This window comes from Giraffa tippelskirchi, chromosome 3, assembly GCF_054371585.1.
Source record: "Giraffa tippelskirchi isolate mGirTip1 chromosome 3, T2T-mGirTip1v1.2.pri, whole genome shotgun sequence".
In the NCBI taxonomy this organism is placed as follows: domain Eukaryota; kingdom Metazoa; phylum Chordata; class Mammalia; order Artiodactyla; family Giraffidae; genus Giraffa; species Giraffa tippelskirchi.
This window is the reverse complement of record NC_137277.1, coordinates 17,350,679-17,373,132: the sequence shown is the minus strand read 5'-3', so window position 1 is coordinate 17,373,132 and position 22,454 is coordinate 17,350,679. Positions and strand designations below refer to the sequence as shown.

At 48.9% G+C, this 22,454-nt stretch overlaps 1 protein-coding gene across 13 annotated transcripts in view; it reads right to left on the bottom strand.

Annotated features, from left to right (window-relative positions):
- Nucleotides 1-22,454, bottom strand: part of CCDC57 (coiled-coil domain containing 57) — a 109,892-nt gene that overhangs the window by 39,197 nt on the left and 48,241 nt on the right. For 10 of the 13 annotated variants that reach the window (XR_014078862.1, XR_014078863.1, XM_081576962.1 and 7 more), the window contains 2 exons: nt 19,786-19,986; nt 14,251-14,437 (listed from right to left, as the gene is read on the bottom strand). Coding sequence is in view for 10 of the 13 variants with exons in the window: in XM_081576962.1 (XP_081433088.1) it covers nt 14,251-14,437; nt 19,786-19,986 (388 nt within the window). In the remaining 3 variants the exon portion in view is untranslated. Of the gene's footprint in view, nt 1-13,271; nt 13,671-14,207; nt 14,438-18,324; nt 18,640-19,785; nt 19,987-22,454 lie in introns of those variants that run through there. The other 3 variants (XM_081576968.1, XR_014078861.1, XM_081576969.1) reach the window with 3 other exon arrangements.

Sequence of the window (22,454 nt, the reverse complement as noted above, 5' to 3'; positions counted from 1 at the left end):
GCCCCCAACTAAAATAAATTAAAAAAAAAAAAAAAGAAGTTCATCTCCTGGCAGGTCCAGGAACCTCAGGACATTCTGGAAACCTCAACAAAACAGGAATTTGCTTGAAATAATCCAGTAGGTGAAACACAGTGGGTTCTTGGCTTCCTGGACTCAGGACAACAAATAAGACGCTTTCAAAAGTCCAACCTGAAATCCTGACGAGAACTTCCAGCAAAGCAAACTCAAGAGGACCAACATGATGGATTAACACTCTGACTGCACATACGGAAACAATCAGGCCAAATGAGACCAGCCTTTTTTTCGTGATCAAGAATAATCTTTCAGATGAATTTTGTCAAAAGCTAAGAAACTAAAGGGGAAAAAAAAAAAACCCTATGGAAACTGCATTGCCTACTGCACATCCTGAGGAGCTATCAGGGTCTTGCCTCTCATGGTGCCTGAGCTACTTTACAACTCTGGAAGCTGCCGGACATGCAGACTATGCCTTGTCCCTTGGATTTTTCATGGGCTCCCCCTCCTCCCTTTAGAGAAACGGGTTCTGCCTCTATTTGCAATTCAATTCCCTTACTCCACATACATTTGCTCTTTTGATTTTTCCTTGAATTGGTTATAACATCTGACTGATTTACTTACTGTTCAATGAACAGGGGAAAATTCTAAACATGTGCTGGCTTTCATATCTATTTTAGAGTCATATCTTACTTCTCCCTGAAAATTACCTTTTAACTCTTGTTAAAGAAATACTATTAAAATGTTATCAGACATCAGAAAGGACACTGAATAATATGAACCTTGATGAGCTATAACTGGCATGAGCACTTCTGCTCTAAGTAACATGGTGTGAAAACTGATGCAACACAGTGGTAAGGAGCGGAAGGAGAAACGGACAGAAATACAAGAACAGTGCAGGACTTTAACGCAAAAATCATAGTTGTTGACATTTCAGGTTGACGAGTATACAAAAGTTTAGAAAGAGTGTTAATGATTGTATTTAAGCTGAGGCGTCTCAGCACTGGAGCCTACAGGCTGTTGGGTGGGGCTGGGTCTTGGTGGTGGGGTGGTGGCTGGCCTCCAGGAGAGCTCCCTGGTAAGTACCTCCGCCACCAGTGTTCTTGTCCCCACAGTGAGCCACAGCGGCCTCCCACCTCCCCAGAGACCCTCCAAGACCAGCAGGATCACCTTTGGTGTTCTGCCCTTTTGTTCATCCACATGAACCTAAAATCCAGTTTGTCCAGCTCCACGAAAAATGTGTTGGAATTTTCATCTATTTGAGAACTGATGTCCTCAAAAGAGTAAACTCTAGTAGACATACTATATCAGTGGAAATACTATATCTCTGTTTATCTAGGTCTTCTTCACCATCTTTAATAAAACTGTATTTTTTTTTCCCAAAAAGGCTGCTTAATAGAACAGAATCAAAAGTAGACTTCAATTCTCTCTTCATTTTTGAAACTCTCTCTTGCAAAAATTAACCAAGGGTAACTCACTAAGACGGGAGTCAGGAGGCCAGAAGTGGAGCCCTTATGCATACCTCACTCATAAGTACAGATCCTAACAGAAGAGACTACTTTGGATATCCAGATGGAAGTGACATTGCCTTACTGCCACAAGGAGGAGGAAGACATTCTCTTTGCCTGGCAGCAGCCCAGACAATGAGGGATCATTACAGTTCAGCCAATGAAAAATCACTACACTTTGAACTCCCAGTTTCCTCCAAAGGACTCTGTTTATAACAGCTCCCCACAATGTCCCCTACACCTCTATAAAAGGGTTTCCTCTCTTTTGCTTTATCTGACTTGCATGTCAAGAAGCAACAGTTAGAACCAGACTTGGACTATTTGCTTTACAGGACTATGCAGGTCAAGAAGCAACAGTTAGAACTGGACATGGAACAACAGATTAGTTCAAATTGGGAAAGGAGTATGTCAAGGCTGTATATTGTCACCTTGCTTATTTAACCTATATGCAGAATATATCACGTGAAATGCCAGACTGGATGAAGCACAACCTGGAATCATGACTGCAGGGAGAAATATCAGTAACCTCAGATATGCAGATAACACCACCCTTATGGCAGAAAGTGAAGAAGAACTAAAGAGCCTCTTAATGAAAGTGAAAGAGGAGAGTGAAAAAGCTGGCTTAAAACTCAACATTCAAAAAACAAAGATCATGGCATTCAGTCCCATCACTTCATGGCAAATAGATGGGGAAACAATGGGAACAGCAACAGACATTATTTTCTTGGGCTCCAGAATCACTGCAGATGGTGACTGCAGCCATGAAATTAAAAGACTCTTGCTCCTTGGAAGAAAAGCTATGACCAACCTAGGTGGCACATTAAAAAGCAGAGACATTACTTTGCCAAACAAAGGTCTGTCTAGTCAAAGCTATGGTTTTTCCAGTAGTAATGTATGGATGTGAGAGTTGGACTATAAAGAAAGCTGAGTGCCAAAGAATTGATGCTTTGAACTGTGGTGTTGGAGAAGACTCTTGAGAGTCCCTTGGACTTCAAGGAGATCCAACCAATCCATCCTAAAGGAAATAAGTCCTGAATATTCACTGGAAGGACTAATGCTGTAGCTGAAGCTCCAATACTTTGGCCACCTGATGCGAAGAAGACTCACTGGAAAAGGACCTGATGCTGGGAAAGATTGAAGGCAAGAGGAGAAGGGGATGACAGAGGATGAGATGATTGGATGGCATCACTGACTCATGGACATGAGTTTGAGGAAGCTCCAGGAGTTGGTGATGGACAGGGAAGCCTGCCATGGTGCAGTCCATGGCGTCACAAAGAGTTGGACACAACTGAGACTGAACTCACTGACTTCTCACTGACTTGCATGTGGTTCACCACAGTTGTACATCCCAAATTGGAGTTCTTTGTTGGTCCTGAATAAACTGATTTTGCTGACAAAAAATAAGTTTTAGGTTAACACTGGAGGTCCCACCAAGATCCAGAGCAGACTCCTGACAACCCTGGGGCTGGTGAGCAAAAGGGTGTGGTACTCAGTGAGTCCACGGGGCTCACTGTTTTTCTAGTCACTCCTGGAGTTTAAGGGGAAGGTTTTCTCTTGGATTGGATTTTCTCCTGGATTGGAGCTCCGCTCTTAGTGCACTTAGAACTCTCAAAGGCTTTATCATGGATATGTTTAAAGGCTTCATCCTTTTTGTTAAGGCTTTGCCTTGTCTGTGAGCACTCATTTGGCACTTCAGCCTTACTTGAAATCAGGCTGTCCCAACTGGAACTGTGCTGGCCTTCAGTCTAATTCCTTTTGGAGCTGGGCTGTTCCTATTTGGAACTGTGCCATTTGGCCTTTGGCCTGATTCTTTTGGGATCAGGCTGTCCCAACTGGAACTGTGCTGCTATTTGGCCTGCAGGCTGTTTAAGAACTGCCCCCTTAAAAAAAAAAAAGAACTGCCCCCTTTGCTTTAGAGAAAAAAAAGAAAAAACCTCCAGAAAATGGGATCCCAGTTATCTAAAATGTCTTGAGGGTGCCCCACATTCAAAGACCCTGTCTGATTTTATGTTTAAAAACCACAGTCCCTTCTCATGCATGTTTCTAAAGAAATGGACAAATTCTAACCAAAAGTAATTTAGAACATCACTGGCGATTATGGAGAACTTTCAGACTCCCCAAGCTTACCTTTCTTAAAACTATTAGACAGCCATGACTCTGAAATCATCAAAATTAAATTGGGTGCCTCTGTTGATTGCTATTTTGAGGCTTCCAAACATTATCAGGAATTTTAAATTGTCTCTCTGGAAATACGATAATTATACCGTCTGAGGCAAACAAAGACAAAATGGCTCTGAAGCCTCAAACTCATCCCCCCAACTTCTTTGTCCCTGATATCACCTTGTTCATCCCCCCACCCCCGTCCCCTTGCTTCTTTGTCTCAGTCTCTGCCATCCTCTATCAGAAACTGCCCTTTAAAGGGAAAACTTCTGGGACTTCCCAGGTGGTCCAGTGGCTAAGACCCCACACTCCCAATGCAGGGGGCCCAGGTACCATGCCTGGTCAGGGAACTAGATTCCACACTCAGCAACTAAGAATTTGCATGCAGTAACTAAAAGTCTGAATAACAAAACTAAAGTCTCACACCCTACAATGAAAATCAAAGACCTTTGCGTGCTGCATAGTCAAATAAATAGAAAAAATAACTAAAAAAATACAGAGAAATCTTCTGAGGGTCCAAATAGACCCATTACTTATGTAAGTAAGTAAGACCCATTACTCACGTTCCCTTGATGAAGGCTGAATTGCCACACACAGTTAAAAGTTTCCAAAAGTAACTGAGGACCTCGGTAGATTTGCTGAAGAATTTAGCATAGTTATTCAAACCTACCAGTCTGGTTTCTCAGATTTACATCAGTTAGTTCACAAGCTTTTTGAGAGGCAAGCCAAACACGGAATGAAACTAGGCTGAAGGAATCACCCTGGAGGGCCTTTAGAAAAACAAACTCCTAGCTTCTAGCAAAAGAATCTGCCTGCAGTGCAGGAGACACAGGTTCTATCACTGGTTCGGGAAGATCCCCTGAAGAAGGAAATGGCAACCCACTCCAATATTCTTGCCTGGGAAATCCCATGGACAGAGGAGCCTGGAGGGCTACAGTCCATGGGGTCACATGAATCAGACATGACTTAATGACTAAACCACCACAGCTTCTGTTAAGAGGGCAGAACGTTTGCTGAAAACCCCCACCAGGAGTTACAATTGCCTTTCCCAAGCCTGCTGATGGGAACTAAATTCAGGTTTGCACACAAAAATCTGATAAGCCTGTTCACGATTATTTAATTGACTTCAAATTGTCTTTAAAGAAAATACTGGTCTTCCTTCAGATGTTGAAATCACTTGGATAGCCCTTATCGCCTCACTTGCTAATGGGCTGAACCAGGATCATTCTCATTTAGTTAGAAAGACAAGGGTGGAATGGGAGATTATGTCCACTCTAGATTTAGTTAACTTGGCAAATCAGCTGACTCGAATCCTAGGTGAGTCAAGACCACTAAATTCTTAATCTTTAATTCCTGAAAATGAAGGTGCCTTAACAAAACCCTTCTAGTCTCTGCTATTACTGTAAAGAGCCAGGACACTGGAAAAAGGTTGCTAAAAGTGTAAGTGTTTTGGGCATCTTTAGCCCTCTAACCAGCCTCTCAAACACCCTCTTAACTCCCTGTGAGGGGCTCTGAGGAATGACTGGGGCTCTCTCAATCCTCTCCTTGAATCAGCTTGGAGAAACCACTCTCCAGATTGCGGGCGAATCTTTGTCTTTACAGACCCCAGATCATACTCTCGGTGCTCAGCCCCACCACAATAAAGAAAAATACTAAAATGGTCCAAATAGTGGGGGTCTCTAATGAACCTCAACAGGGTCCTGTTTCTGAACCTCTTCCCTTTTGCTTAGACCCTTTAAGAGGTACACACCCTTTTCTCCTTAGCTCCTCCGCCCCTATTAATTTATAAGACCAGGGCTTCTTGGTAAAGTATCATGCTGGAATTTCCTTCTCCCAAAAAGGGTGAAACAGTTCTAAAATTTGACAGTTGCCATCAAAATAATCAATCAGGTGAATTAAACCACCCTTTGACTTCTTTTATTTGCTCTGTCTCTGACAGTACTGGAGCTGCTTCTGGAAACACTGATCATTTGTCTCTATTGAATCAGCTACCACCCTCCTTATGGGCAAACTGTCCAATTGATATTGGCAAAATCCTCCCATCAAGATTCAAATAGATTCCCTCAAATGCTCTCCCCAAGTAAATAAACACTTCAATGTATAAAGTCTGTAACAGAAGAGGCTACTGGGGCTCAGGGCCTCATTATCCCCTACAGTAGTTCTTGTATTACTCTTATTTTACTTGAGAGAAAACTCAAGTTCTCTCTGTTTTTTTTTACTGGCTTTGCATGTGGTTCACCATAATTGCATGTCCCAAACTGCAGTTCTTTGTTGTTTCCAAATAAACTCATTCTTCTGGAAAAATAACTGGCCTTTTGTTTTTTAGGTGAATACTCCTAATCAACTTGAGTGAAATAGGAAACCTGAGTCTGTAGTGGTAGAATATCTAGCAACTAATCATCCTGATAATATTACCCCTCAAAACCTCTAGGGTGGGACTTCCCTGGTGATTCAGTGGTTAAGACTCTCTGTTCCCAATGTAGGGGGCCCAGGTTTGATCCCTGGTCAGGGAACTAGATCCCTCATGTAGCAACTAAAGATCCCTTGTGCCACAACTAAGCCCCAGTGAAGCCAAATAAAGAAAACAAAACCAAAAAAGCAAAACTCTGGGACATGGCAAAATCGATACTCAGAAAAGAAATTCACATCTTAAAACTAAGCAATTACTAAACAAGAAAGGATAAAATAAATGCTTAAGAAATCATGGAAAGAACAATAAAATAAACCCAAGGAAAGGAACGAATAAAAATAAAATGGAAACTTCTGGTAAAGACATAGAAAACCACCCACTGACTCTAAGCAGTCATCTTTGAGGAAATCCCCTGGAAGGTAGCAAAGAAATTCTAAAACACACAGGTTAATAAACACATTTAACGTGCTCTAGGAGAGATTACAAAGAAATGGGAAGATGTGGTATTTAAAAAAACAATGACTGGGCTTCCCTGGTGGGTCAGTGGTAAAGAATCTGCTTGCCAATGCAGGAGACAATGCGTTCTTTCCTGATTCGGGAAACAACTGCTGTGAACAACTAAGTCCGTGTGTGTATGTGCGCTCAGTTGTGTCCGACTCTTTGTGACCCCATGAACTGTAGACTGCCAGGCTCCTCTGTCCATGGAATTTTCCATGGCAAGAATACTGGAGTGGGTTGCCATTTCCTACTCCAGGGGATCTTCTTGACCCAGGGATCGAACCCGTGTCTCTAGTGTCTTCTGTATCTTCTGCACTGGCAGACAGATTCTTTACCCTTGCACCACCTGGGAAACTCAACTAAGCCTAAGTGCCACAACTATTGAGCCTGTGCCCTAGTGCCTGGGAGCTGCAACTGCTGAGCCCACCTGCTGCAACTACTGAATGAAGCCAGAGAGCCCGCGCACAAGAGAAGCCACTGCAATGAGAAGCCCATGTACTTCAATTAGAGAAAAGCCTGCACAACAACGAAGACCCAGCACAACCATAAATAAGTTAAAAAATTAAAAAAAAAGACAAATAGTTGAGAAATTTAAAGAATGGAAAAAAAAAAAACCAACCAACCACAAGTCTTAAGATGTAAAAAAAAAAAATACTGACTCTAGAGCAGGTTAAATTAAAGCAGAACAACCCTCACGTAGACACAGGATGATAGAACAGGAGCACAAATGGGTTGGAAGAAAAATCTTAAAGGAGCCATAGAGGAAAGGAAGGCCACTTGCGAGGAAGAGGCTCATACTGACGCTGGCTTCTCAGGAGACAGCAGGGTACCGTCTTACAAAAAGTTGTAAGAAAATGCCAATTAGAAGTCTCCTTCCAGCTATACCATTGTTCTAGAAAGTGGTCAAAATAAAATCATTTTATGAAGACAAAGTTTACTGCCCACAGGCCCTTGTTGAAGGAAAGAATAGACCCCTGAACGTCAGATCCTTTCCCTCCCAGGCCCTCAGAACCCATGAATGAAGCTGTGCATGACCCAGGGCTCCCAGGGGTTCGGAGATGCAGAGTGTGGCAGGGTGCTGATAGCAAGGGGCAAACACACCAAGAATTCATAAAATGTGACTGAAAATCACTGCTTCTCAATTAATATCGTTTACAGGACTGGAGATGCACATGTGTAATCATAATTAATAAACTAAATGTAAAGAGGTATTTTCCTATTTATGCATGTGTGCCCAATAAACAGTATTGGGTCAACCAGCTAACCACCTAGGAAAAAATAAAATAAAGCTAGATCCCTAACCTGTTTCTTTTTCACCAAATCATTTCTAGATGAATCAAAGATTCAGCTGCAAGAAAGCTGGGGGAGAGCACAAAAGAAATTCAGCAGGAAAATTACACAATGAGATACAAATGGCCAACACACACACCCACACCCAGAAATGTAAAGAAATACAAATTAAAACAGTGAACTAATTTTACCTAACTAAACTGACAAAAACCAATTTCTAATGAATTTTTAGCTTCTGGGAAGCTGTGGTCAAACAGGCACTTTACTATTGTAAAAAAACACCCAAATGCACTTTCCCCTGGGGGCGGGGTAGGGGTGGGGAGAGGTGAGAGGCTGGTTGGAGAGTGTCTGCCTGAGCTCACTGAACACAAATGTGACAGAAACAGTCCAGTGCATGGAGTCTCCTCTGGGGCCAGCTCGGTGATGGCCCCCGAGGGAGGGTGTGCAGAGCTAGGCAGGAATCACTCAGTTTCAACATGAGGGTACATGTAAGAGTGTGAACAAACAATCCAATGGACGGGCAGCAAAATGCAGATAAGTTCTAGCTGGCAATTTGTGCTTTCCAGTATAAATTAACTATTTCTCAACATTCATTTAAATTTTTATAGTGAACAAATAGCCTTTTCAAAATCAGGAAAAAAAAAAGAAGAGCCTTTAAGAAATGTTAGATATCAGAGAATACATATTGTGTGATCCCCACTCTATGACATGCTGGAAAAGGCTAAACTACAGAGACAGGGAAAAGATGAGTGGTTATCAGAGGTCAGGAGGGAGGGAGGGTGATCAGGTTGAGCGCACAAGATTCAAACCCACTGAACATACAGGATGAAGGTGAACCCTGATGTAAAACTGCAGGACTCTGGGTGATGCTGTGTCAAAGCAGTTTCACTGATTGCAACGAATGTACCATCTAGAGTGGATGTGGGCTCAGCAGGAAAGAATATGCTTGCAGTGCAGGAGACCACCTGCAGTGCAGCAGACTTGGGTTCCATCTCTGGGTCGGGAAGATCCCCTGGAGGAGGAAATGGCAATCCACTGCAGTATTCTTGCCTGGGAAATCCCAAGGAGACAGGAGTCTGGCGGGCTACAGTCTATAGGGTTGCAAAGAGTCGGACACGACTTAGCAACTAAACCGCACCAAGTAAATGTGGATAAGAGGGGAGGTGTTCGTGTGCAGGGCAGGGAGTGTATGGGAAGTCTGTTGTCTTCTGCTCAGTTTTGCTGTGAATCTAAAATTACCTGCCCTCCAAAATAAAGTCTTCCAAAATTGTCAGATGTTAAGATCCTGATAACCGACACTTGAAAGAATCCCAGCGGTGTACTGGATTAAGAAAACATCCCAGGCTGTTCCAATTTTGGGGAAAAGGAGAATTGGCAGCAGGAGGAAGAACAAAGTAGGGGAGAGGTGGGCTGAGTTGGAAGTCCACTCAGTCTGGCCTCATGGCCTGTCCTTTTCTGGTCTTCCATTGTGCAGGCCAGCTCAGGCTGTACTGGCATCTGTCGTGGTCTTGGCCTCAACCCCAGCAGATGGTGTGATGGCCTTTGTCTCAGAGGTGAGGGGTGAGCACTCGCAGCTGGGCTGATGGGAGTGCAAATGGGGCTGGGCCACCTGAGGCAGGTGACGCCCCAGCATTGCCACCTACCTACTCGCTTGGAGACGAGGTAGGAGAGTGAAATTCTGAGTCAGGGCCACATGCCCAATCACACGAGCCTGCCTGTCTGTAAATGCGGATCTGAAGGCCTAGAACTGGAGAGGGAGGGATGTGGCTGGGACAGGAGCCTGACCCCAGGCCGTGGGGGATGCAGGATGAAACCAGGGCCAGTGAAGGGGCGGCTCCGCTAGCTCCCTGGGAGATGAGCTCCCTTCCCAGAGGTGGACAGGTGAGGACAAGCCCTGGGGTCGACCCTGCCTGGTGGTGCTGGAACCAGAGGGAGGCCAAGTGGGCGTGGCTCTGCCTTGGCTGGATGGTCTCGCATTTTCAATACTGTCAAGTGATGATAACATACTTCTGTCACGGTTGGTCACTCTGTACCACTTAATGACCACAGTCACATGATTGATGACCTGGATAAATCAGCTTTGTTAAAAAACATGCAGACAGACCAGTCTTGGTCACAACCTTTGCTGTCTCCCTATGTGGGAGAGCAGAAACCTACTGCCACATGGTATTGGGGGAGGGTGGCCTTCCTGAAAGGAAACCAATGGAATCTGCTGGGCATTCTTAAAACAGTTTTTTCTTTTTTAAATTAATTAATTGGGCTGCTTCGGGTCTTCATTGCTTCATGCGGGCCTTTTCTAATTGCGGAGAGTATGGGGGCTACTCTCTAGTTGCTGTGCTTGGTCTTCTCACTGTGGTGGCTTCTCTTGTTGTGGAACATGGGCTCTAGGGCACGTGGGCTCAGAAGTTGTGGCTCCAGAGCACAGGCTCAGAAGTTGTGTCGCATGGGCTTAGTTGCCCCGGGGCATGTGGGATCCTCCCAGGCTGGGATCAAACCTATGTCCCCTGCATTGCAAGGTGGATTCTTAACCACTGGATCACCAAGGAAGCCCTGGGCTGGGCATTCTTACAAACCACCATGATGCACAAGTTCACAGAGCAAACCCCTCACCCCTCTCCTCTCATCTACTGTCCTCCTCAAAGTATTGGGATGGAGGTGCTTCCTTCCTGCCTGCCCTCTCTGTGCCTGCGTGCACACTATGTATGTTCACCTGGGCCTCAGAGCACACTGTTCTGCGGGCCGCTCTTCTCATAGGCTGACATGTCTGGGCTGGCACACACATCATGTGGTCAGCAGGCTGAGCCTGGTCCTCAGAGTGTCCAAGCCCGTGAGGAAACAACACAAAGTGAGGAGTTTTGAAGTAACTTGGAAGGGCCACATTTTATTGTACTTGACAAAATAATCATCCACAGTGGACTGAAGCTGAAGGGGAAAACGGGCTGTTTTTCTCATTTGAGAAGTGCCGTGCAGAGATGGTGCCCAATGGGGATGTGGGAGACTCATGGGCATGAAAGCGGCCCACACGCTCTTTTTTTAAAAATTTGCTTATTTATTTTTGGCTGTGCTGGGTCTTCATTGCTGTGAGTTGACTTTCTCTTGTTGCAATGTGCAGGCTTACTGCAGTGGTTTCTCTTGTTGCGGAGCACAGGCTCTAGGATGCATAGGCTTTAGCAGTTACGGTGTGTGGGCTCCAATGTTGCAGTTCATGGGCTCCAGAGTGTGGGTTCAAGAGGTGTATGACAGGGGCTTAGATGCCTCGTGGCATGTAAAATCTTCCCAGACCAGGGATTGAATCCATGCCCCCTGTATTGGCAGGGGGACGGGACCAGCAGGAAAGTCCACCCCACATGCCCTTGAGGGTTAAAGTAGCATCCACGGTCCAATTCCAGTGTCCCAAAGATGGACCCCTAGACCTTCCCAGTTGCTTTCTTACTATAACAAAAAACACTGCCAAACATCCTTGCATATGCATCTTTCTCAGATTTGTGAGAAAATATTTTAAAAAGATCTCCAGGGGAAGATTTGCGTATTCAAAGGGTATGATAATTTAAAAAGTTGTGAGATGCAGGCAAACTGCCCTCTGAAAGGCTTCACCAGTGACAGCTCCTGTGATGGGACTTATGGGACTTTTTAGTCTGGGCATGAACTCAACGCTGACTTACTTGCCCTCTTCAGACTCCTGCAGAGGCATGTGGCATCCACACCCTTGTCACTTCTGGGGATTTTCTCCTGGACGTCCCGTCCGGCACTTTGCTTGCCATCAGTGAATGCCCATGTTGGGCGCTGATTCTTTTTTATCTGTCAGGTATGTTGCAAATATTTCTCCCATCTGTTATTTGTCTTTTACCTTTGTGTACTATGTCTTTTCCTTACAGATGTTTTAGGATGTAACGACGTCAACTCTGTTGATTTTTGCCTTTCCCATGTCTAGGTGGTTTTAGACTTTTTTTATTACCATTATTTAGGGAAGCCTTCCTCATACAAAGGTGAACTGAGCCAGTGTGTGCACAGCTAACTGGGGAAAGGGTGGTTGGAGCAGAATCCCACATCCCTGCACATACGGAAGTCTTGGAAATGAAGGAGTGATAACCAGAGATGCAGACGAAAACAGTTACAGGCCAGTACGTGCTGCTCTATGGTAGTACTTGAAAGACTAGAGACTTTGGAGAGATTTCCAGCAAAATGCACATGTCCAGAATTGATCCAAGAAGAGGCAGAAAATCCATACAGACAAATCACCAGAGAAGAAAAACAGAAGATACTACTAAAAGTCTACTACTAATGAAAACACCAGGCATGGAAGGCTCTACTGCTGAGGTCTCTCTAACTTTCAGAGAAGGCTGCAAACTTGGTTGCTAGGGATGTGTAGCTTTCTCTGACACTGGGAGGCACAGGAGGGCAGGCCTGGCAATGGAGGGTCTGCTCCTTTGTTGGACGAGTGAGCGGATGGATGGATGCAGGGTAGATGCGTTGAGAGATGTGTGAATGTGTCAATGAGTGGATGCTGGATAGAGAGATAGGTGGATGACTCACTTACATACTTGGCTGTGAGGCCAGCTGATTAGATTAGGAATTCACCATGAGGGGGAAGACAGGTTCACTGGAATAAAAGGTCAGAGGGGGAGGGAGGCATGGCTCTGCCTGCCTCTAGAAGCCTAGGGGGCTGGCAGGGCACCTGAGCAGTGGCAGGGCTTGGCACAGAGGCCAAGTCAAGGAGAAGCAAGGTTCAGATGTGGGAGGGGATGGAGTAGAATTAAGAAATAGAGCCGTAAGTGCTGAAGACCATGAAATGACAGGCATGTGGGGCGGGGAGCACAAGTACACGGCATGGGCTTTAAAAGTAAAAACAGGGTTTTTAGTGAACTTGGCAGATGGCCCAGAAGTGCCCCTAAGGAACAAGCAAAGCCAAATCTCCCCCCTCAACTTGGGGAACAGAAGGAGGACTGAACGGAAGGAGGGCTTTGTCAAACGGGTCCCAAGGGAAGGAGCCAGCTCCGGTGAAAGATGCCCACTGCTGCTGCTTGCACACTGATGACATCTAGAAATACACTGAGCGCTGCTCACCCTTATTTTTTCAGGGGTGGGTTCTTAGAAGGACAAAGCCTCTGAGGTAAGTCTCGCCCAGGTCCCCTACCCGCAAAAGGTGGATGTGTACAGCGGTCTCCAAGTACAACTGGGGATCATTTTACATGGACGGTTTGGTTTACCTCTGTATCTCGGGCGCCTGGTACCCTGCAGCCACTCAGCAAGATGTCTGCTGAAAACACAAGTGACTTGTCTGCTCCTCCTTAGATTTTCCAGGGTCTTTCCCACCCTCTCCCCTCAGTTCCGCTGTCTCCTATGTGCTCCCTAATCCCACTTCCAATCACTTGGTAATTTCAGGAGTCAACATATTAAGGCTAAATATTAATGTATTCAAAGCAACTATTCTCGCTCACGCAGGCACGTGCTGGGGAGAGACAAGGGTGGCTGTTCTGTCCCATCTCCTCCCCGTCAGTGGGATGTGCTTTCTGGACACTGCAGCGGTTGGGGGACCTGGGAGGGAAGGACCCAGGAGGGAAGCCGGGGCTCTCGTTAGCTGAGAGAAGCATTTTGTGGATACCCTGTTGCTCTGAGCTCTTTATAGGCACACTGGGGCACTCTGCCTCCAATAGGAAATGCAAGTCAGGGACCTTGCTTCTAAAGTAGGTGAGCTGTTGTGGAGAGAGGAGTGGCTTAGTTTCACATCAACAACAAGGTGAAATCCTGAAGACCCCAGATTTGGAGATCATCACAGTTACTCAAAGCTGTGGCTGGAAAAGGACAGAGGCAGAAGCCACAGAAGGTGAGGGGGAGGCTGCGAGAAAGGGGCCGGCGCCTTGGCTGCAGGAAAACCAGGGGGCTTAAAAGCAGAGAGGCTGGTGCGCCAAGATGCCGGGAGAGGCCCAACGTCTAGTAGCTCTAGTGGGTTAACTGTGGGCCCGATCCATGGGTCCCTTTCTCAGGAACCAGCACCCAAGACCCCCACGACGGGCAGCCTGGGCATCTGCAGCCCACGGTCCGGGCTTTGGCCGCACTGCACACACTGCCGCCTTTATCTTGAGGAGGCCAAGGCTGGGGCTGGCCTGGGAACACGGCAGCCTTTGCTGCCACCACAAAGCTGCATAGAAACGCTAGCTGCTTCGCTAACCTGTGGCATTTTTCTCACAAAATGCTGCCAGAGGGGTGGGTTCACAGGACTCCCACCACAGAGGTCAAGCTGAGTCCTGTCTGATCTCCGTTCTGTCCCCACCCCCAGCCTGGGCTGGGCCTCCCCCCTCCTCGGGCCAGCCCTCCGCTACACCCTGTACCTTCATCCCCAGAGCAGGGGCGGGCTGCGGGGGAATGACCCACCGGTGAGGTGTCCCAGCTCCGCTCGCAGCCGGTTCCCCAGCTCCAGGAGCTGCTCCTTTTCCAGGCGCAGACGTAGGATCTTCCTGGCAGCCTCCTTGAGCTTCCTCTGGAGTCGGGGCACAGACAGGACCTGCGGGGGGTGCGTCCCACGGTCCTCTGTCCCTGCGGGTCCCCCGTCTGCAGGAACCTGTGAACAAACCCCCACAGCAGAGACCATCATAGGAGCCTGGGGTTGGGGAGAGGGTAAAGAGGAAGTGGGAGTGAGGGTGCGGACGGCGGGAGCCACTGCCTGACCAACTGTCCCAGAACCCACCCCACTGGGTGACGTCTCTCCAACATGATGCATCCACAGCAGCCTTCGCTCTCATTGGGGGGGTGGGGAGGGGTGGGGAAGTACGTGATGAAGGTCCTCAAAGCTCCCAGGCCAAGGCTTGCCTGCCCTTGCTTTCTCTGTGGCTCCCCAACCCCCTCACCACCAATGCCTTTGTGTCTTTCCAGTGAAGACAATGAGGATGCAGTCCAGGCCCGGAACCATGAGGGCCACACATGTGATCACCACCTCCTCTGCTGGCCCCTTTGTCATAGGCTGGGTGCCAGCTGTCTGGTGTGAAGGGGGCTGGCGGAGACCCGAAGTGAGGCCTGTGACGGGAACACAGCCTCCGTTACTCTTTCTCCAGCCCTGGACACCTGCACGCTGGGCCCCTCCCCAGTGCCTCCTCCGCCCTCACTCACTCAGCACGTTGCTTCCCCTGCCCGCCCCGTGACTTCATCTGTCCAGGGTCCTACCTCAGACACTTTCCCCACCTGTCCTTCAGACTTCCCTCAACCATCACAGGCTGGCCCAGGTTTCCCACCATCCTGACCCTGACGAGAGTGCAGAGAGAAAGCAAAGGAGGCCAAAGGAAGGAGCAGTGGCTGCTTGGGGTCTCAGCTTGTGGGCCGGGAGGTAGCCCCAGGGCAACACTCAAGGTCTGAGCCCCCTTGCCCGGGTGGCACCATGCAGTCCTCCATTCTACCACTGGCCCAGCTGTCCCATTTCCCGCTATCCCACGGTCCGACCATGTGGCTCTTACACGCACATGCTGTCCCCCCAGAGGGGTTTTTGGAACGGGGTAGGGTGTGGGAAAAAGAGAAAGGGAAAAAGGAGGCAATGTGTGTGGCTGCCTTTGTGCCAGGGAGGGGCCCAGGAAGAGCCAGTGGTGTCCAAGGCCCCGAGGGAAGCAGGTGGCCTACTTAGGCATGGCTATTGCTCACACCTATGAAAAGCTGCACTGCCGACTCAGTCAGGTGAACTGGCACCAGAACGAGGAACCTGCTCTGTGTCCCTGGAACAGACCAGCACACCCTGTCCTGGCCCAGTTTCCTGGTGTGTCTTTCCAGGGCTGGCATGCACCTGTGCCCTCCTATGGCCTTGGAGCCACGGTGACTGCACAGCAGTGCCTCCAGCACATGCCTGGCATGTGGCATCAAGGGAGCATATGGAGGTGAGATGGCAAAGGGAACATCAGAGAAAGGTCTTGGCTCAGGGTCTCTCAAGGGCACAGGACCAGGACTCGTGGGAGACCTGGAGTGTGAATTCACACACAGGGCTGCACAGGCCCCAGGCGGCTGACATGACGATCCCTTTGGCAAGTCGCACAGCCTCCAGGGGTGCAGCCCTGGGGTTGAGGGACCAGCCCGGCCAATTCTCCACGCTTGGTCCCCCTCTACAGGGATATGCTGTAGGATTATCTTGTGTTATCTGAAGTAAAATCCTGAAAACAGACTTTCCAAACCTCAGAACACTTAGAAATTTAAAAACCTCTTCAAAAGCAGCACCCCTGTACCTCCCCACCCCTGCCCAGCTAAGATGGCCCTGGGCCTGAGCCGAGGAACCAACGATGCCCAGGACGTGGCAGGGCTCAGGGCTGGGGAGTCCTGATCTTGAATGGTCCATGTTCTTTCACACAATGCTAATAATGACCTGAAACACCTAGAAGCTTCTGCATTGCTACATTCAGGGGCCAAGGTCCCACCTTGTGATGGCCACGTCTGCCTGCCCCGACCTTGCTCGGGTGCCAGTCCCAGCATCTTGGCCAGAATCCACACAGCAGAGGGGAAGCCTGAGGCGTCCTAATGACTCTGTTCCTCAGGGAAGGGAGTGCCTGGACTCCCCCCTGAGAAGCCCTGTGGGGAGGCTGAGGACAAGGGAGAAGCAGTGTGGGCTCCCGGGGGGCAGGTTCCCAAGCTTCTAGTCAGAGCCAGTGGGAGGGAGAGCAGCGCCGGCAGCCAGCACTGCCCCCTAGTGGTCGAAGCCGGGAGAAGTCCAGTAGGCGTCTTGTCTGGGGTCGGGGCAGAGGGGCCCAAGGGAGGGAGGGGTCTGGGTGAGCAGAGAAACAGGGAAGTGTGACCATGCAGCCTGAGGGGAGCTCCGCGGTCTGCAGGTCCCTTCTGGGTTGGGGGTCTGGTCTTGATGTGGCAGAATCTCATCCCCAGGGAGAAGCTGCAGGGGTGGCCTGAGGCCCCATGCTCGTCTCACTGCTGGTGCTTCCTCCCCTCTCCACACACATCTCTCTCTGAACCATCTGAGGGTGAGCTGGAGACATTGCACCCCTTTATGCCCTGATAATTCAGTTTGTACTTTCTAAAAACAGGGGCATTCTCTTGGTAATCAGTTAAGAAAGCTGCCCAGATGGCTGACTCAACCAGTCTGGAAAGCTGCACAGCCTCGAGGGGTGCAAAGGTTGAGGGGGTGGGGGACCAGCTAGGCCATCCTTTCTCTAGGCCTGGTCCTCCTCTACAGGAACATGGCAGAAGTTTCACAGGGCCACAGCATTACGACCTAACGCACAGTCCACGGGCTCCTCCATCAGCTGCCCAGAGGACATCCTTTATGGCCTGTTTCTCCGGCGTGGGGTCCATGATCCCACATGTCTTCCATGTCCTGGGTCCCCTCAGTCCTCAACAGAATGCTCTCAACAGGACAGGTTGTATGTTTAGTGTCCCTCGGTCAGGATCTGTCCAAGATCTGATGCTTGGAGTCAGGAGTAAGGCTGTCTCTCTCCTGTCCATTGGCCCACGATGTCCATCCGTCCCAGGGTCAGCAACAGAAGCTGATCCCTCGGAACTGGTGTCCACAGGCTGCTGCACAGGAAAGTTACTGTCTTCCCTTCACAATAAGAAGAACTTGTGGGGAGATTCCTCATAAACAGCTTGTCCAGAATTTCCGCATCCACTGACGACCTTCCCATGGTGTCACTCCCTGCACATCCTTGGCTGATGTTCTAAGCAAGAAAGAGTTTCCCTCTCCTTCCTTTCCTTGCCAGTTTATTTGTGTCAGCATGAATGCAACTCCCCATTTTAGTAGACAAATTATAACCGTGACTTCATGATTGACTAGTCTGGATCTGTTCTAAGTAAGAAAGAGTTTCCCTCTCTTCTTCCTTTCCTTGTTGGTTTATTTGTGTCAGCATGAATGCAACTCCCCATTTTAGTAGGCTAATTATAACCATGACTTCATGACTGACTAGTCTGGATCTGGTCAGTGGGAGCCCTTTGTGCTGGCTCCTGCACCCCTGTCATGTCTCTGTGGTGGTGGAATCGGCCTCTTATCCTGGTTCTTCTCTACAGAGCAGGAAGTTCAGGAATGTGATCTAGGCACCGGCTGTGTGCTCACCCACCCTGGGGAGCCACTGTTCCTTGGCTCCCAGTGGATGGAGCAGGATGTGTGAACACCCCTCTCTTCTAAGTAACCCATGAGTTTAACCTGGTGACTCCAACCCCAATTTGTGCCCCAGAGGTACCTCAGCCCTCCCCACCACCATTTCCCCTAGTCTCGGAAGGCTGGTGGCCACAACCTCTCCTCTGCGCACCCAACACACAGCTGGGCAATTACGAGTGGAGCCTGGATTGGGTGGGCCTAGTCCGGGCCAAGGGTTTCCTGTGCCTCTAGTTTCTCCCCACAGGAGTGACCTCACCAAGGTCATGGGACACCTAGACCTGGAAGGAGGCAGGACCCTGACAGCTGTGCAGAAACTACAAGACCCAGAGAGCTCACTCAACACCCATCCTGGGAGAACAGCCGTGGGCCTCAAGTTGCTTCAGATCCCAGGCTGTCTGCCAAGGGATAAGTACCTCAACTTTAATTTCCACTCATTTGCAGAGTTTCTTCCTCTTTTGCTCAAAACAGGTGAGGTCAGTGAGTTATGTGAGGGCTGCTAACAAGGGAGCTATGAGGGCCACTGGGGCTGCAGCGAGCCCCCGGCAGCACCCGGAGCAGCTGTGGCCATGGCAGGAGAGCAAACACATCACCGCTGGCAACTGCTGCCCAGCTGGGCCCGGAGCCTCTCGACTTGATTCTTGAGATATAGGACTGTGGAGATGTCTGAGGCTCCTGGGGACGGCATCCACCTACCAATGGCACAGAGGGTTCACTTTCCACTTCCAGCGTCGCCATGGCTCAGACTCCCTCAGCCTCCCCCTCACCAGCCCCTAAAGACACTCCTCACGTTTGCCCCTGCCAAGGCACAGCGGCCCCCCTTGCGTTCACTGGGCCAGACAGCGTCCTGGGCTGCGTATTCTCCCTTCGAGGCCCTTCACAGCCCCCGACAGTAGGTCCTGGAGTCAGGTCCCTCCTGTGTCCCTAAGTCATTCTCATAGCTTGGTCTGTGGGATGAGAGCCACTCAGCAGGGGGTGGGGTGGGTGGGGATTACAGTCAATGCTGTTTCTGCCCAAGGACTCTCAGCACTTTTCAGACATCATCTTATTGTCCCTAAAACCTTCTGCTTATGACTATCACCATCTGCAAACATAGGTAACACAGGTAACGGCAGGTCACTGCAGGAAACAGGTAACTGCAGGTCACCGCAGCAATCACAGATAATCACAGGTAACTGTAGGTCACCATCTGTGATTGCAGGTAACTGACAGATCACAGGAGGTGTGTCACATGATGCCCTGTGACAAAAGCCATTCTTTGCAGCATTTCTATAACGGCATTCAGGAAGCGGGAAAGTAGCCTGTCTGGTAGTTATGTAGGGAAAACCTGCTGTGGTAGAACTCATGCCCTGGCCTGGGACTTTGGCCTAAACCCAACCATGGAACTGGAAGGGGACTGGGTGCCAAGGGCCTGATCAGGACCAGGATACTAGGTGGCTTCATGGCCAATGCTCCAGGCAGTATTGCAAACACTCTGAGAAGCTCATGAGATTCACAGGGTCCACCCCTGGGGGTTCTCTGGAAGGAAAAGTCACCTTGTTACATCCATTTCAGGGCTTCCCAGGCCCTTGAACCACATGGTCAAGGCCTCCTGTTCTAGAGGACATGGAACAGCCCCCTTCATGTGTGCAGGTTCCCTTCATAGTTTTAAATGAGGGATCTCAGTGACCTGCAGGACAAGGGCGGGGTGGCAGCCCTTTATGGCGTCTGCAGAGGACAGCCCAGACAAGGCCAGCCCAGCCAGGGAAGAAGAGGGAGGGTGGGGCGGGCTCCCCACTGGCCAAGACCGCACCCCGGACCAGTCCCGCACAGGATGCAGAACACCACAGGCCACCCACCTCTCTTCCAACAGCTACAGTATCTGAGGCCTTTGGTTGCTGCCTGCTGGCAGCGCCCCCACTTTCCTTCCGAGCTGACCCGAGATGCTTCTCCAGCTCGGCCACCTGCTTCTGCAGCTGCAGAGCCTCCAGGTGCACCTGGTCCAGCTCATGGGGAAGCTCTCGCTGGATAGTGTCCACGTCCAGGGTTTCCTGCAGCACCTGGGAGGACATTTTAGAGGCAATGTTAGGAAGGAGGCAGGCTCTTGGAGGGGGTCCAGAACAGATCAGCAGGGAGGACAGGGAAGCAGAAGGGCAGGACTAGATGGTAGAAAATCCAGAAAGATCAGAAGGACAAATGCCGGTCAGCCTCCCCTCTCTGGCTTAATTCCAACCTCCATAAGACTGCGCCCCTGCAACCAAGCCACTGCACTTCTGCATGAGCAGCCTGGGTCAGCTGCGGGGTGGCCAAGAGGTATGGGAGCAGAGTCCAGGCCAGAGCTCCGGGGCCACCCTGTCCTTCAGCTGCCTCTCTGAACGACTGCTCTCCTGGCACAAAGAAGGAAAGACAGGCAAAAAGAAAGACACACTTCTCTACACCCTCAACTTTCCCATTTTATTCTCAGGAAGACAAGATACCATTTTCCTATTCCGGAGGCTTCCACCAGGCTTCCACCTGGTGGCTCAGGTGGTAAAGAGTCTGCCTTAATGCAGGAGACCTGGGTTTAATCCCTGAGTCAGGAAGATCCCCTGGAAAAGGGAATGGTAACCCACTCCAGTATTCTCGTCTGGAGAATTCCATGGAAAGAGGACCCTGGCAGGTCACAGTTCATGGGATCACAGAGTCAGACATGACTGAGTGACTAACACTTTCCTGTTCCAGAGACTTCCATAACGAGTTTGTAATGAATATTTTATCCTTTGTCACATACACTAATAAAGGTGATCATCTGATAAACAAACACTGTGAAGTAAAAAATAAATAGAAAACACTTTAGGGTAGACTTTTTCCCTCAGGAATCAAATCATTTGTGATTACCAAGACAAAATTAAAAGTTCTTATTTACATATTTATTTCCTGTTTGTAGCCTGTGGGGCATGTGAAATCCTCATGGTGAGGCAGAACTGGGAAAGGGCACAGATCTGAAGGCCCCCTCCCCTCGTATGCGACACAGGTCTGCAGTCCAAGAAAGAGAAAAGCGGTCAAGTTCACCTCCACTGCAACAGCAAAACTGCTCTTCAGTCAAGATAAGGCATCTGATTTCCAGGCACTGCCTGCTCCCCACAGAAGACAGAAACCTCCAAGCAATGTCTGTCATTAGCCAGGAGTTCTGTTCCACAGAAGATGCAGAGTCTGCAGGATGGTGTAACCTACATACTTACGGACTTGAAAGGACATGGGAAAATGGCCCCACGGGAAAGAAACATCACAAGGCAACACGGAGGTGTGACACCACCAACACCAGCAGTAAGAGCCGTGCTCCCAGGGACATTACCAAGACCATGAAAAGATAAGTCAGGGAATGGGAGGAAAAGTCTGCAAATCACATATCTGACCAGAGACTTAAACCCAGAAAATACAAAGAACTCTGACAATTCAATAGTGAGACGACAAATAGCCCAAATAAAAATGGGCAGAGGATATTCAAGGACATTTCTTCAAAAAAGACATACAAATGGCTGATAAGCACACAAAAACATGCTCAACATCATTTTTTATCAGTTCAGCTCAGTTGTTCGGTCATGTCCGACTCTTTGTCACCCCATTTTTTATCAAGAAAATGCAAATGGGCCACAGTGAGGTCCACCTCAAACCTGCTAGGATGGCTAGAGTCAAAAAGACAGAAAGCAGCTGCTGCTGGTGAGGACATGAGACATGGGAGCCCTCGTGCACCTTCTGGGAGTGGAAAGTGTGCAGCCACTGTGGAAATGTTTAGTGGTTCTCCAGAAAGTTAAATGTAGAATTACCCTGTGACCAGGGATTCTACCCTTTATGTCTACCCAGAAGAACTGAAACAGGCACTTGGACAGACAGGAGTCCACCACATTGACAGCAGCCAAAATGGCGGAGGCAACCCAAGTGTCCAGCAGATTCGGGTCCCCACCGAATGTGGGGTTCTTAAGAGGAAGTTCCGACCCCTGCTACAACATGGATGAACCCTGAGGACGTTATGCTGAGTGAAAGCAGCCAGTCAAAGAAGAACAAATACTGAGTGATTTCACTCATAGGAGGCTCCCAGAGGAGACGGCTTCACAGAGATGAAACAGTAGAGTTTACCAGGGGCTCAGGGCAGGAAACAGGGAGTTAAGTGTTCAGAGGGGACAGAGTTTCTGTTCAAATGATAAAAACGTCCTATTGGGAATAGACCCTGGTGATGGTTACACAATACTCTGAATATACTTAACATTACTGAATTGTACACACAAAAATGCCAAATTTTGTTATGTACATTTTACCAGAATTTTAAAAAAACACTAAACAAAAGAGGTATCACAAGACAATAGCAATAAAGCACAGGATGGGTCACCAGCCCCAGGTGCCAAGGTGGAGCTGCACTGGAGTTTGTCCAGTTCTCCCACCTCTACAGGAAGGAGTGGGTCAGCCCAGCGCCTGGTTACAACCTGTCCCCCGGAAGGCAGGGCCGAGGGGACTGAAAGGGCCGGCACTGGCTGAAGCATCTAGAGTCACA